Source organism: Misgurnus anguillicaudatus, chromosome 10 (assembly GCF_027580225.2).
Source record: "Misgurnus anguillicaudatus chromosome 10, ASM2758022v2, whole genome shotgun sequence".
NCBI classification, from domain to species: Eukaryota; Metazoa; Chordata; class Actinopteri; order Cypriniformes; family Cobitidae; genus Misgurnus; species Misgurnus anguillicaudatus.
In genome coordinates this window covers 34,822,647-34,838,058 of record NC_073346.2, presented here as the reverse complement: position 1 = coordinate 34,838,058, position 15,412 = coordinate 34,822,647, and the positions used below count along the sequence as shown (strand labels likewise).

General features: G+C 38.8%; 1 protein-coding gene across 32 annotated transcripts in view; it reads left to right on the top strand.

Annotated features, from left to right (window-relative positions):
- Positions 1–15,412, top strand: part of rims2a (regulating synaptic membrane exocytosis 2a) — a 200,943-nt gene that overhangs the window by 79,899 nt on the left and 105,632 nt on the right. For 24 of the 32 annotated variants that reach the window (XM_073872457.1, XM_073872441.1, XM_073872437.1 and 21 more), the window contains 2 exons: positions 9,907–10,100; positions 12,750–12,871. In XM_073872457.1, the coding sequence (XP_073728558.1) occupies positions 9,907–10,100; positions 12,750–12,871 (316 nt within the window). Of the gene's footprint in view, positions 1–9,689; positions 9,758–9,906; positions 10,101–12,749; positions 12,872–15,412 lie in introns of all 32 variants that reach the window. The other 8 variants (XM_073872446.1, XM_073872460.1, XM_073872462.1 and 5 more) reach the window with 1 other exon arrangement.

The window sequence follows — 15,412 nt, the reverse complement described above, 5'->3', positions numbered from 1 at the left end:
GACTGAACAGAGAGTGTTTCAGCATGACTCGTTAGCTGTGTCCCAATCGAAGGGCAACCTTACGATCTCTCTGATAAAGCCAATACGGAAGTGACTTAAACTGAAATTCATCGACTGGCCACTAGAGGCTGGCTCCAAAAGGGAGTCAATTCCCATAGACCCCCATGTTAAAATGGCCAACTTTACAGTAGAAAATAATGTGTTTACAGCCTGGTACAAAAAGTGTTTTGGTCTGTATAGCTAATTTTGACATTCATGACAACTGTTAAGGGGGGTGAATTTTTTTGTAACTTATGTGTTTAAATGATATTAAGCCTTAAAGTTCTGCATAATTAAGGGCGTGGCCACTTGAGTGACAGTTGAACAACCACTGCTGTCACTAGAGTCGAGCTAGGTGGGCGTGGTTTCAGCAACCAGTCACCTCAGCTTCACCCACCCATTTTCAGATATCCGCGAGTAATGCGCGGTGAAGTGGCCAAAATGGCGACGGCAGACACCATCTACTTAAAGCTTTAAAAATGATCTTCAGAAACCTATGGGTGACATCACGGACACTATGTCCATCTTTTTTTACAGTCTATGCTCTTTACCCATTTCCGGTTATCTTCGAGTGATGCGCGGTGACGCGTGGCCAAGATGGCGACAGCAGGCACCGCCTACTTTAAAGGAATAGTCTACTCATTTTCAATATTAAAATATGTTATTACCTTAACTAAGAATTGTTGATACATCCCTCTATCATCTGTGTGCGTGCACGTAAGCGCTGGAGCGCGCTGCGACGCTTCGGTGGCATTTAGCTTGGCCCCATTCATTCAATGGTGCCATTTGGAGGTGGAGTTAGAAGTGACCAAACACATCAACGTTTTTCCTATTTAAGACGAGTAGTTATACGTGCAAGTTTGGTGTTACAAAATAAATCGTATCGCTTTTCTAAGCGTATTTAATAGAGGAACTGTGTTTTATGACGTAATAGCACTCGCCTGAAAAGTCCGCTCCCCTTCTCACTCTCATAATGGGAGAGGGAGGGTGTTACTGCGCCGAGTCGAAGTACTCCCAAAAGTGCTATTACGCCATAAAATATAGTTCCTCTTTTGAATCCGCTTAGAAAAGCGCTACGTTTTATTTTGTACCACCAAACTTGCTCGTATAACTACTCGTCTTAAATAGGAAAAACGTTGATGTGTTTGGTCACTTCTAACTTTATCCCTAAATGGTACCATTGAATGAATGGGGCTAAGCTAAATGCTATCGAAGCGTCGCAGCGCGCTTCAGCGCTTACATGCACGCACACAGATGATAGAGGGATGTATCAACAATTCTTAGTTAAGGTAATAACATATTTTAATATTGAAAATGAGTACACTATTCCTTTAAGCTTCAAAAAAGGACCCATAATTTGCGTCACCTGTACACGCCTGTCAGCAGGACACAACAGAGATGCTTCTGACTTATTTTAATAAATATGGAACCAGAAAAATATGAATTTATTTTAGAAAATATGACATGTTGCATTGACAAAGTCATGCAAATGACGTGATACGGGTGCCGCGTTTGCCACGGAAACACACGCTTTTTGCCTCAAACGCGTCTTTGCCCAAGTTGAAAATATTCAACTCGAACAAAAATTTTTTATCCAGCGAGTAATCGAGAGCGAGTAACGCGATGCCCCGCTTTTGGTGTGTACGTAGCTTTAGAATACATCCTTCGAATGTCCCAGCCATCGAATTGGGACACAGCTATTGTGTATGATAGGTGTGTATGGTGTGATTTCTCAAAGAGTGTTTCAATGAGAGTTATTGTGAGTGTATAGTGTGATTTCAGCAGAGACTGAGCAGAAATGGTTTCTTTCAGCAGGATTCATTGTATCAATGTGTGTGTTGTGTGTATGCTGTGAGAGCGTTTCTTTCACAGGAGTCAATCTGTGTGTGTATGGTGGGATTTTACTGTGTTTTTTCATAAGTCGTCATGTGTGTTTGTTTACCTCTGTTTGTTTGTTTGTGTGTGAATCTTAGTTGTTTTGCAGTGGCAGATATTGCTGGTTCACGTTTTTCTCGCATGAGATGTAATAAACTACATTACATAACGGAGGGACCGAATAGAAAAAGAGTTGAAAAAGAGAGTGTTTCGTTTGGAGCCCACTTGGCTCTTAGCTCAGAGGTTAATTGAAAATATAAAGGTAAATGTTCATTCAATCTGGAGCTAATTGCAACATTTTCCATCAAGATTTGACCGCAGCCTTAAGGTAAAACATGACAGGAGCTTTATTATGTTTCATAAGCTGGTTCAGTGCTGATCCAGAAATGTTTCACCTAATTGGCTAGAAAGAATATTAAAGGTTTATGGGTCCCATCGGGAGAGGAAACATTTAAAAACCTACAGCAGTGAACTGCTTACCTAGGCAGCATTTGAAGGTGCCATTGACGTGATGTACACGTAGCCATAATAGCCATTTTAAAAGATTCCTTCTGCTTTCAATGATTTCTTCTTTTAAGTTGATTTGTAAAGCAACGCATGCATCATTTGTGAGAAACACAGGTCAGTAAGTAAACAAATAAAAAAATGTTTATTACAATTATACAGATGTATTGCCTGACAACAACAAACAGGATTCCCATTATGTGCTACATGACGTAACACGAGAACGAGATGAAGAGAAATGTATGAAGTCGGTGGGACTGCAGTGAGGGAGTTTGATTTGAGGCGAGCCACTTACATAAGTGTCCTGAGGACAAAGCCCAGCGTACAATTCTACATTATTGATGTTCAGCTTTTGCAGGTTTTACAGTCACACATCTAGCAGAAGAGAGGAGGACCGTTCTCATTGAAGGTCAGCTGTGTTATAGGGGAGGAGGGGAGAAGCCTCAGGCCAGATAAGACTGTCAGCTTTATCACAAACCAGAACAGAGCGCTGTGGAAATTTAGCGGAAGTATAGCAGCCTTTCATCACTACATCATTGTGTATTCGGTAACACTTAGGGTTGTATAGGTAATGGATTAAAGGAATAGTCTACTCATTTTCAATATTAAAATATGTTATTACCTTTACTAAGAATTGTTGATGCATCCCTCTATCATCTGTGTGCGTGCACGTAATGGCTGGAGCGCGCTGCGACGCATCGATAGCAATTAGCTTATCACCATTCATTCAATGGTACCATATAGAGATAAAGTTAGAAGTGAGCAAACACATCAACGTTTTTCCTATTTAAGAAGAGTAGTTATACGAGCAAGTTTGGTGGTACAAAATAAAACATAGCGCTTGTCTAAGCGGTTTTAAAAGAGGAACTATATTTTATGGCGTAATAGCACTTTTGGGAGTACTTCGACTCGGCGCAGTAACACCCTCCCTCTACCATTATGAGAGTGAGAAGGGGAGCGGACTTTTCAGGGGAGTCGAAGTACTCCCAAAAGTGCTATTACGCCATAAAATATAGTTCCTCTTTTAAATCCACTTAGAAAAGCGCTACATTTTATTTTGTACCACCAAACTTGCTCGTATAACTACTCGTCTTAAATAGGAAAAACGTTGATGTGTTTGGTCACTTCTAACTTTATCTCTAAATGGTACCATTGAATGAATGGGGCTAAGCTAAATGCTATCGAAGCGTCGCAGCGCGCTCCAGCGCTTACGTGCACGCACACAGATGATAGAGGGATGTGTCGGCGGTTCTTGGTTGGGGTAATAACATATTTTAATATTGAAAATGAGTAGACTATTCCTTTAACTAACATGAACTAACTACTTCTATAGCATTTATTATGTTTGAGTCATATTAATTGAAACATTTAGTAATATATTTTTAATGCAAAATGAACAATAGTTTTGGCATCAATTAAGAAGAAAAAATGCTAAAAACTATATTGCTCAGGTCAGATTATTGAGTATTGCACCCAAACAAATACTCACTTCACCTTTAAGTCCTTTTATGCCACTTCATGCTTTAAATATTAAAGGAATACTCCACTTTCATAAAAAGAAATCTTGATAATTTTTAGGAAAACATTTAACAATTAAATAGACTTTATTGGACCTCAACAGTTTACAGTGTTAACATTTAATCAATCTTCGATTAATTGACGATAAGATTAAATCGATAAAACTTAACAATTGTCGAATAAGCAAGATCATGCATGTGTGTGCGGGCGCCTGCGCAAAACACATACAGCCGGAGAAACAAAATGAAGCGAGCGCGCAGAAGTTAAACTAGCCATGATCACAACGATGATGATTCCAAACACATACCTGGGCTTTTTAACATCAAGCGAGACGTTATAAAACGATCGTAACAAAATGGCATCCGCAGTGTATCTGATAGGGTCCGATACAGAAAATGCAAATTCGGTTAGGATACTGAAAGCATAGACCCTCTTCAGAAAAGCCTGCTAGATTAGCATAGCAGCGCTGCTACTGCTGCTTTACACAGGGAAGGAGACCAGAACCCATTTTTAATGAACAGAAAAAAATGTAATCTTAAATTCTGACAAGAAACTCTCAAATGTAAACTGTAACTGACTGTCATTATACTCTGAACACTCGCAACATATATCACTGATCATTAAATTGATGATTTTATCAACAACAACAAAAAAAACTACATTGACTCATTTTAAAATCCACTAGCATGTTATTTAGACAAAATTAAATTTTTAATTTGCATGAGAATGCATGCGTTTTTACGCACACTTTTATGTCATTGTCTATATGCAGTTAACGATTATTCGATTGAAGGATCGTTAATTTATACGATAATCAAATATGGGAAATTATATAAATGGACATCCCTTGTTTCAATGCAATTTAAAATTGCAGTTTTAATGCTGCTTCAAAGGGCTCTAAACAATCCCAAACGAGGCATAAGGGTCTTATCTAGCGAAACGATTGTCATTTTTGGCTAGAAAAATGAAAAAGATGCATTTTTAAACCACAACTTCTTGTCTTGCACTAGCCGATGTGACGCGCCAGCGCAATCTCACATATTGCGTAATCACATCGAAAGGTCACGCATCACGTATGTGAAACTACTGCCCCAGTGTTTACAAGTGTGGAGAAAGAGGACCACAGACGTTGTTGTATGAGGAATGATACAAAGTAATGTCTTTGTGTCAGTTTATTGTTTAAAGTGGTCCGCAAATGTGCGTTTTTACATATGTGACCTTTCGCCGTGCTTACACAAATACGCAAGTGCAAGATTAGAAGTTGGGGTTTAAAGTGCTTCTTTTTATTTTTCTTAGCGAAAATGACAATCGTTTCGCTAGATAAGACCCTTATGCCTCGGTTGGGATTGTTTAGAGCCCTTTGAAGCTGCGTTGAAGGTGCAATAAAACTTTAAACTGGGGTCTAATAAAGTCTATTATATTGAAAAAGACATAAACAACTTGTATGACATAGTGGTCAGTAAATTATCAGGATTTTATTTTTACGAAAGTGAAGTATTCCTTTAAGCAGTGAACTGATGCTGCTTTGAACGTCCGACGTCTTTGTGCGCAATTCAACTTTGAAAGCTTCGATCGTGTTTTTCTCTTGTTATTAGTTTAAGGCAGACAGTGCTAGCAGACAGTGTTTCAAGCTTCCTGATCTGAACGCAGCTTTTGACGTTATTTGTTTTGCTGACTGACTGTCTGAAGATCAGGCGTAATGAGGTGAAAGCAGGTTACCATGGCATCCGCCTGGCTGCGGGCCTGATTGTGGATAAGGATGAGCTATTGGCTGGCTCAGCATTCAGACCTAGCCAAAAAGATCTCATGTGATTCAAGCCAAATAATGTAATGTGCAGAAGAACTGACCGTGATTAGAAGACATTAGCGGCGGGCTTAACCAGATGTTATGATTGATTTGGTTCTATTTGGTTCTATTGTCTTTTGTCAGGAAAAGATATCATGCCAAAGAGATCCAGTCAGACTACACTTTAGTTTGAGACGTACAGTAGTGTTCTTATTTATAATCTTTCCAGGGACAAATACTCAGCATGCCACGTCACTCTCCTTTCTCTCTCTTGAACTTTTGTCCCATCCGTTTGTAGTAAAAATAGCATCAATAATTAATGATCCAATTAATAGTTTACACTGTTTTTTATTGAGTTGTCAGTGTGATGGAGAGCCGTGAGCTAGTGGGCTGTGAGCTGCGCTCATGTCTGAATCAGCACTTCAGTCTCATGCTGAGAGGAAAAGAGAAATAGATCCCAGGACACAGCGAGCGAGACCACTGCGCTTGGTCTTTTGTCCTGCGCAGATTAAAGCAACCGCTCACTCCAAAATCTGTGACAGCAAATTGTATTTGATGTTTAGTTGGTTTAGGGCAGTGCTTCTCAAATAGTGGGGCGGGAACCCCAGGGGGGGCTCGAAGCGACACCAGGGGGGGGCGCGCGAGCCCCCGGGGAAAATACTTTTTCAGGAAGTGATTTTTTTTTGCACCGTCAATTAAAGACATTACACCCCAATCACGCTGATAAGCCACTTGATTTTTTTATTATTATTTATTGATTATATTTAATTTAATTTTTCAGTATCAAATGGTCAAAAAATATTATACTTTATATAAGGATTGATTTTTTTTATTTCAGGCAAATTGATGCATTTTAAGTCTTTTCTGTTACGGACTAAAAAACAATGTTAATAAAGTTATTGTAAGTTGATCGATATTTCTTTTTTTGTTTTCTTTTCGTGTTTTCTCAATGTTAATAAGGATACAATGTTTTGCAGATGTGTAATTTTATAAACATATTATACTATTTACAGTCGCGGCGGAGAGTTGGGGGGGCGCGAAATGTTTACTACTTCTTAGGGGGGGGCGTGACAGAAAATAATTGAGAAGCACTGGTTTAGGGATAGTTCACCCAAAAATTAACATTCTGTCATCATTTACATCATCCAACCTGTATAAAGTTTTGGTGTTCCGCTATGTCCTACTATGGAAGTCAACTGATTACAAATATCTTTCTGTGTGCTGTTGTTTTTGACAATCATAAGGATATAAAGCATGAATTACTTTCTAGTGCACTGTAGAGAGAAGTGTGCTCTGTAAATGCTGTATTCGTGACATCAGGGTTTTTTGTGTGAGCTTCAGGAAAACTCCCAAATCGCTTCTGTCTTTTCATGTCTTTTCTGTCATTACCGCGGACTCTGCTGTTTTTAGGTTTAGCGTAATGAATCCCATATGTAGATCTGTGACAGTGTTCAAAATACTGTGTAGTTTTATACAACTAGCAAGGCTTCAAACTGGGCTATTGCATAGGGTATGATGTATGATGTCATACCTTACTGTATCTGATAGTGTGATATCTGCTGATTGCATACGGATGATGTCATATATAATATTGTCATAACTTCTTTTAAATATATTGTCAGATTAATAAAGATAATGTCAGACAATCTATAAACAAAATGTATGTATTTAATATATTTTTAGTGTAGCATTGTTTCAAGGCAGCTTTACTAGAAAATACAGCAAGAAACAGTTAACTAAAGGTTGTGCCTGCTGCATTTTAGTCAGGCTGTTCTGGCTTTGGATTATTTCCAACTTAAGTGTATAACTGATGATCTTTTCAGATCTTATAAGTCAGACATAGCAGATAGACATTTTTCTTTGAGCAGTGGACACATTTTCTGCAGTTTAATATGAATGAATTCTTCAAGTGGCGGTTCTAGCGTATGTGGCACCCTGGGCAAACCGCCCTTCTGCGCCTCAAATCCACCATCAGTTGTTTAAAGATATTTTTAACAACAAAAGTAATTATTTTAGCACAGAAGATAATTTTTTTCCCTGAAATCAAAAAACGTACCCTTTAAAAATAAAATAAAATCATCAATTACATCATCATAGGAAATCTGCCCAGGAATTACAGGGTTAATTCATATGATAGCACTGCCACTGAGGCGTTTTTGTTAAGGGCCTGTAAATGTGCATTGAAATACAATATAACGCAACTTTGATAAACCAAATTATTATTTTTTGTTGAATTCTCTTTTTGTAGCCGCCCCTACTAAATGCTGCCCTGGGTGGCTGCACGTTACCCATGTCTAAATACGCCACTGAGTAGCATTTACATTAATGCAGGGTTCTCACCAGACGTGGTAGAGGCGGCAAGCACAAGTGATTACATGTTAAGTCAATGCAAAGACACGGATAGGCATCCTGCGACGCGGAAGCCGAAATTTGGCGGATTTCCGTGCCGCGTTAACCAATCAGGACCTTGCTGTAGTAGTGATGTGATTACAGGAAGCGAGTGGAGTCTCAGCGGATTTGCAGAAGCCCCTCCCATGACGCAAATTTCCACTTGAATGTCTCAAATGAATATAATTTTTACGCGTGGCTTTCACGCGTGAATGAAGCGAGTAAACTCAAAATGTTCAATGCTGAGTCACAATTGGCCTACTTATACTACGACCTAAAAGTATGTACTGTTTTTGTGAGGAAAACGTACATACTTTTGAGTGTGTAGCAAAAGAGTATGCACGTTCTGGGACATACTTCGATGACGTCATGCAACGTGGACGAAACGTGGTTGCCTAGTTACGCACACCACGACTGTTAACAATATTTCATTCTTTCTTATAACTCTTATATCGTTTTTTTTTCACAATACATTTTACAATGTGTTAGTTAAGGAGTGAAGCAGAGCGTCATTAGACCCAAACGCAGGTCGTTTGGGAGGCGGGTGGTTCTGACGTTCATGTCAATGTGTGTAACGAAAGCTAATTATTTTAAAGTCAAAATATTTAAAGTTTATAGTATAACTATTGTGTAACATATTTTATACTTAATTTTATACTTGTGTATATAACTCAAAAATACCCAGATGAAAATGAACCATGCTTTTACTATAGTAAAAGTGTACATGTTTCTTTCGTTGGACTAATAAAGTTAAAATTTGTACAGCCACAGTATTACTACAAATCCGCAAGAAGGTCAGTGTGGTTGCTCCTCCCTCCCGCACGCAATGGTTGTGGGCAATATTAGCCCTTAGAGTGTGCATTGATCTGCACTTCGAATTCTAACCGGAAATAGAAGACCATCCGGGTATCTTTGGGATACTCATTTCAACATACTACGATTTGGGACGTACTAATTCTAGTTTGGAATACTATTTAGGACGGATAGTATGCGAATTGGGATTCAGCAGAAGCGTCCAACTATGCGCGTGAGTTACTTTATTTGCGCGTGTAAGCCGTGCGTGAAATTCTAGTCATTCGTGACATTCACACGGAAATTCACATCATGGGAGGGGCTTCTGCGACTCCGAGGTGCGGAAATCCGGCAAAGTTAAGATTTTTCAACTCGCGCGTCTCATGCGGCAACGCTCAATTGGCCATTTGCGCCGCGTCTTCCGCGCGCACCGTGCCGCAGAATGCCTGTTTGCGTCTTTGCATTGACTTAACATGTAAATCACTCGCGATGGCTGCCTCTACCACGTCAGGTGTGAACCTTGCACAGTTGTTTGTGTCTTTTCATCAATGTCACATTACATGTATTCAGATATGTGAGTGTTATACTGTAACCCACTGTATTGTATGTTTAATCTGTGTGTGTCGCTCTGATTGCCGAGAAATGTGTGTGGCTATGAATGAGTAAATAATATATAATGGTGTTTTTCTATGTCTCTCTGTTTTTTGTGTGTGCGCGTGCGTGGGCGCATACATGCACGTGCTGAGATTTATTCTCTTGTGTGTTTATGTGTGTGTGGTACTCGCAGGAGATTTGGATGGCCACTGGTGGGATCACACAACGTGGCATAGCAGCGACGCTTCCTCCATGTCTTTGGTGAGACACACGGAGCCTAGTGTCCCACCTCTCTCTCTCTCGCTCCTTCTCTCTCTGTCACGCTCTCTCTTTGTCATTTCATGGTTCTTTTCGTTTTTTTCACTTCTGCACGTCTTTGTTTTCTTTCTGTTTTTATCCCATGTCTGTAGGGGACAGTCAAAGGGGAAAAAGACAAACTTTTGAGCAGTCACACATCATATCTGAGGGCCAAAAGAAAATGGTGCGCTTTGGGGGACACTCTTTGGAGGAAGATGCTGATTGGTGTGAACCCCAAGTTAAAGACTCGGGGGTTGATACGTGCAGTAGCACGACCCTAAATGAGGAACATAGCCATAGTGAGAAGGTACTGGGACACACCTAGTCTGCATTTGGTGAATTTCATTTGACCTTTTTTATTTACTTCATTTTGTTCCATGTTCATGTGATCTTTGTTTGTAATGTCGAATAAAATAGGTGAGATGTTTGATTTTCGTTTTGGATGTTCACCCAGAAACAAAAAGGGGGTCATCATTTATTTACCCTCGTGTCTTTACAAACTCGTTTCGGTTTTAAATGACATGTGGACAAGTAAATGATCATTTTTATTTTTGGGTGTACTGTTCAATCAAATTTTAGTTTCTTAAATTTCCTTTCTTCTTGCTGGGCAGCCTGTCGCTTGCTCTTTTATCGTTTGCTTCTTAGCCACAGCTGACCTAGTAGCGAATAACTTCACCATGTGACTGTGTGTGAAAATGTGGGTTCCCCCGTAAGCTGCATGTCCTCTTTGCCTCATGTGTTATTTCCATATAGTAGCCCTTTCAGACGTAGTAGGGTCCCAGACCCCCTCACTGGTTCAAATCCTCACTCTTACCCCCTTCCTACCCGAGACCACCCGGGCGACACTCGGAAACATACGCTAACTTCCTCAGAGATGGCCAGCCAGAATTTGTTTTGCAACAAAGTTTGTTTTTCTTTTTCCCTTCCACTGTCATAATTCCTTTGCTGTTCATATAAAAACCAAGAAACATTACCGTTTGTGTTCATGAGCCTTTCTGTGCTGTTCTTCTCGCTTTAGTCTGGACATCGTGTTCGTTTCCTCTATCTGCCATTTTTCAGGCTTGTGTTTGCTGGATGTGGTGCTGGGGTTTGGCTGTGGTCACCGAGAAGGTTTCTGTCCGCGACTGGGGGGCTTTTCTTTGCATGCGATGGGTGCATGTCACTCCCAACCAGATCACACAAACTCTACACCCTGTTAACATAACAAGTTTCTTTAAAAAAAAAAGATTTCTTACAGTAATACACTTTTTTCTACATGTAGGATGTCTATGGGGGAAGGTATAACATTAAAAGAAATTTTAAATTGCATAAGACACATAAGATGTTAACGCGCCTAAAAAGTAGTCCTATAAAGATACAATGTGAAAACCATTTCTGCTTTTTATGGAATATATCTGGAATGACTTGCCCCATAGACGTCCATTTTAAGTGCACTACTGTAAACTGTTTTTTTTTATTTTAGCAATTGTTTTGTTTTTACAAAGCTGAGAGACAAATAATTATATTTTATTATTATATTTCATATTATATTATTATATATATTCAATTATATTTTTATATTAAAGGGACATTCCACTTTTTTGAAAATATGCTCATTTTCAAGCTCCCCTAGAGTTAAACATTTGATTTTTACCGTTTTGGAATCCATTCAGCAGATCTCTGGGTCTGGCGCTAGCACTTTTAGCATAGCTTAGCATAATCCATTGAATCTGATTAGACCATTAGCATCGTGCAAAAAAATAACCAAAGAGTTTCAATATTTTTCCTATTTTAAACGTGACTCTCCTGTAGTTACATCGTGTACTAAGACCAACAGAAAATTAAGTTGTGATATAGGCAGATATGGTTAGGAACTATACTCTCATTCTGGCGTAATAATCAAGTTACCAAGGGGACTATTGTCGGAAAGTGCGTAATATCACTACGCCTGCTGCAGCCATGTTACAGCAGCAAAGTCCTTGACTATTACACCAGAATGAGAGTATAGTCCTAGTCATATCTGCCTAGAAAATGGCAACTTTTAATTTTCTGTCAGTCTAAGTACATGATGTAACTACAGAAGAGTCAAGCTCCAAATAGGAAAAATATCCAAAATCTTTGGTTATTTTTTAGCGCGAAGCTAATGGTCTAATCAGATTCAATGGATTGTGCTAAGCTATGCTAAAAGTGGTACCGCCAAACCCGGAGATTAGCTAAATGGATTTCAAAACGGTAAGAATCAAATGTATAACTCTAGGGGAGCTGGAAAATGAGCATATTTTCAAAAAAAGTGGAGTGGAGCCCATTCTATATTGAGTATTGGTTTCTCTTTTTTTCTGTTTTTTACCATTGTTGCTTGGGTTTGGGGTAAAATTACATCCTAACCCAAAAACCCAATTCTAATACCAACTCCAAGCAACCATGGTTTAAAAATAGACAAAAACATGGAAAACATATATATATATATATATATAACCCCAAACCCAAGTGACAATAGTTGAAAAAAATTGAGAAACCAATACATAAAATGACATGAAAAGATGTGCCGTATTAAATGAACGGGAAGGACTGCATATATATATATATATATATATATATATATATATATATATATATATATATATATATATATATATATATATATATATATATAACATTTAGATTTAAGTATTGACAATATATGTTTACATTTAGCAAATTTTCGTTCTTTAGAAAAAATTAAGATGTCATATTGCACCATATTGTGGTGTTTAATTTCTCCACAATTTGGTCTTTTTTGTAACCAATTTCTTTAAGCTGCTAGCAAATAAAATATCTAAAGAAAACATTGATATGATATCCAAAAGGGTTGACTATTCCAGGAATACACAAGAGTTTGTGTGATAAATCGGATAAAATGAATCTTAGCCTTCCCCACACCAGCATTGGCAGGTTTCTTTGTGTTCTCAAATGGTTTATTGTGGCTTTGACCCGACAGCACCCGGTCACATGGCAGCCCTCCAAAGATGGAGATCGACTCATAGGCAGGATTCTGCTTAACAAGCGGATGAAGGATGGCAGCATTCCCCGCGACTCCGGAGCTCTTTTGGGATTGAAAGTAAGTCTCTACCACCTGACTGGACATGTGTTAGATGTTCCTTTTATAGAAAAATATCACACGATTGTGTAACAATAAACATAGTTCCCACAGGTCCTTGAAATCCTTAAAAGTTTGTGAATCTGGTGGGAAAAAATCAAAGCCCTGGGAAGTTTTTTGAAAATATACATACATATATGATTCCATGTTTAGTGTAGGATAATATTATAAAAAATTATTTATTTATTTTTCTTTTTTTCTTTTAAAGCACACATGCTAAACTGTTCGCTTTAAATGGTTATATCTTCTGTATGCGAATGTTGATTCATACCAAAATGCTTTTTTGCATAGTTGTGTTACGTATGTAATTGTTGTTCCCTAAGAAGGGAGCGAGGTGCTGCGTCTCCTTTGCCATACTTCCTGCGTCCCGGTAACGCCGTCTTTGGCAATATTTCAGATAGCGATATACTCCCGCGTCACCCTGTCTTTGTCGTTAAGCCTCACCATTGGTTGAATTTGATATACACATTCAGACGCACTTACCCCTGGAGGCGTCCCCAAAGTGTCACAGCAGTGACGCAGCGCGAGTTCCCTCAAAAGGGAACTGTAACAATGTATCTTTAAAGGTAACACACAATGTAACCTTGCCCTCACTTGAAATGTGTCTCCACATTTAGTCCTTGAATATGAGGGTTTTGGGCCTGGAAAGTCCTTGAAAGGTCCTTGAATTTGAAGCTAACTAAGGTGTGGGAACCCTGAAACATGGCCGCCTAGTGGCGCGACTTCCCTAAAAGGTCTTTGATGTGACTAGGCGAAGCCCAATAGCAAGCGAAGAATGAGTCAATAAATATAGTCATGTGCTTAGAAGTTACAGAATGGTCTCATACAGCAGTTTATCAAACTTTGCATCGGATTTGATTCCTCTTTATATATTTTTTCTTGATGAATTGGGAATTAACACCCTTGACAATGTTGAAAATAATTTTGACTCGCTAAACTACTCTAAAGCTTTACAGAAGAAGTAAATGAGGCCATGCACTTCAGCTGTTTAAAAGCAGAAGCGCAAAGCTGGTGTTTTTTTTAAAGCACTTACTGAGAATCGTTACTAATGATAACAAACGGTCTGAATGACTGACTGTGTGTTAGGTCAGTGCTACCATGTGCATTATATCTGTTACCAGCAGCACTTTGTCAGACAAACAAACACACATACACACACAATTGCCCTCTGCTCTGCGCCGGTCGTTATGTAAAGCCATCTTTATCCAGGAGGCAGCTCGTAATCTTCTTTGTATATTTGCGCTGGGCTTCCATTAGCGAGGATTTGATTTGTATGATGCTCACAGTAGAGCGATTGGTCATGTGGTGCCTCCAGGCTTTTTCCAGCAGTTCTTCAGCACCATGGAGAGCTCTTATAGATAATACACTACACATGTATATTCAAAAAAAAAAATGATTTAAAAGTGTTTTTAAAGAGTGTAAAGGGTTAGTTCACCCAATAATGAAAATGTTGTCATTATTTACTCACCCTTGTTCCACACCTGTAAGACCGAAAGCTTTCTGATCTCCCATAGACTTTGACGCCACAAGCACTTTCAAGGCCCCGAATGGGAAAGACATTGTTAAATAGTCCATGTTACTACAGTCATTCTACCTTACTTTTATAAAGTGAAGTGAATACATTTCGTGAAGCAGAAACAAAACAAAACTTCTTTATTCAACAAATTCTTCCCTTATGTGTCAGTCTCCAATGCGCATTCAAGAGAGCAGGTTGTCGTACTGGTATAGCAACAGTAACACTTGAATCCTTTAAAAACAAGTGATAACTGATAAGTTAATTAAAGGCGCTCTAAGCGAATCCGTGTGACGTTACTTTTTGTTGAACTGTTTTCAAACAAACGGAGCGTAGCTAACTCCTCCCCCTCCCTTCCGTGCTTTCATGAACGCTCCCGACCCCCACCCCCAAATCCTTCTTGTCGTTTATTGGCTGGAACACTTTGTTATCGTTTCTGGTGGTAGGTTTCGCCACTTTGTTTTTATTGCAGTTTGTGGAGCCTGGGCTGTCTACAGAGATCACGTTTTTTTACAGTTTGATCAGCGGACAGGCAGCAAGCAGATAGTGAGGAGATGTTTGCTGTATGTAACAAAAAATGTTTTATGGTCTAAAACGCGTGAATTTCGCTTAGAGCACCTTTAATAAGTATAAATACATACGTAGATTAAAGGCTCTTGCCTTGACACGGATTTACAATTAATTGAAAAGCCACTAGGGGGCGAACTCCGACCGTCGTGTCTGGATGTATGGACAATTGAAAGGTGGTTTAAAATATGAAAAAAATAAAAAAAATGAAGTGCAATTTTAGTCATTAGCACAAGACTGGCTATATGTTGTGAATACTTGAAATGCAACAATTTATGAAAGTTAAACAGTTATAAACAAAAGAAGTGTAAGAGCTCTACATGTGTTGATTATTTACACTTGCACCTTTTTGTGCAATGTTCATAGTTGAACTATTCAAATTTGGTTCTTGCAATGTTAAACTGTAATTGTTTTTAAAATATTA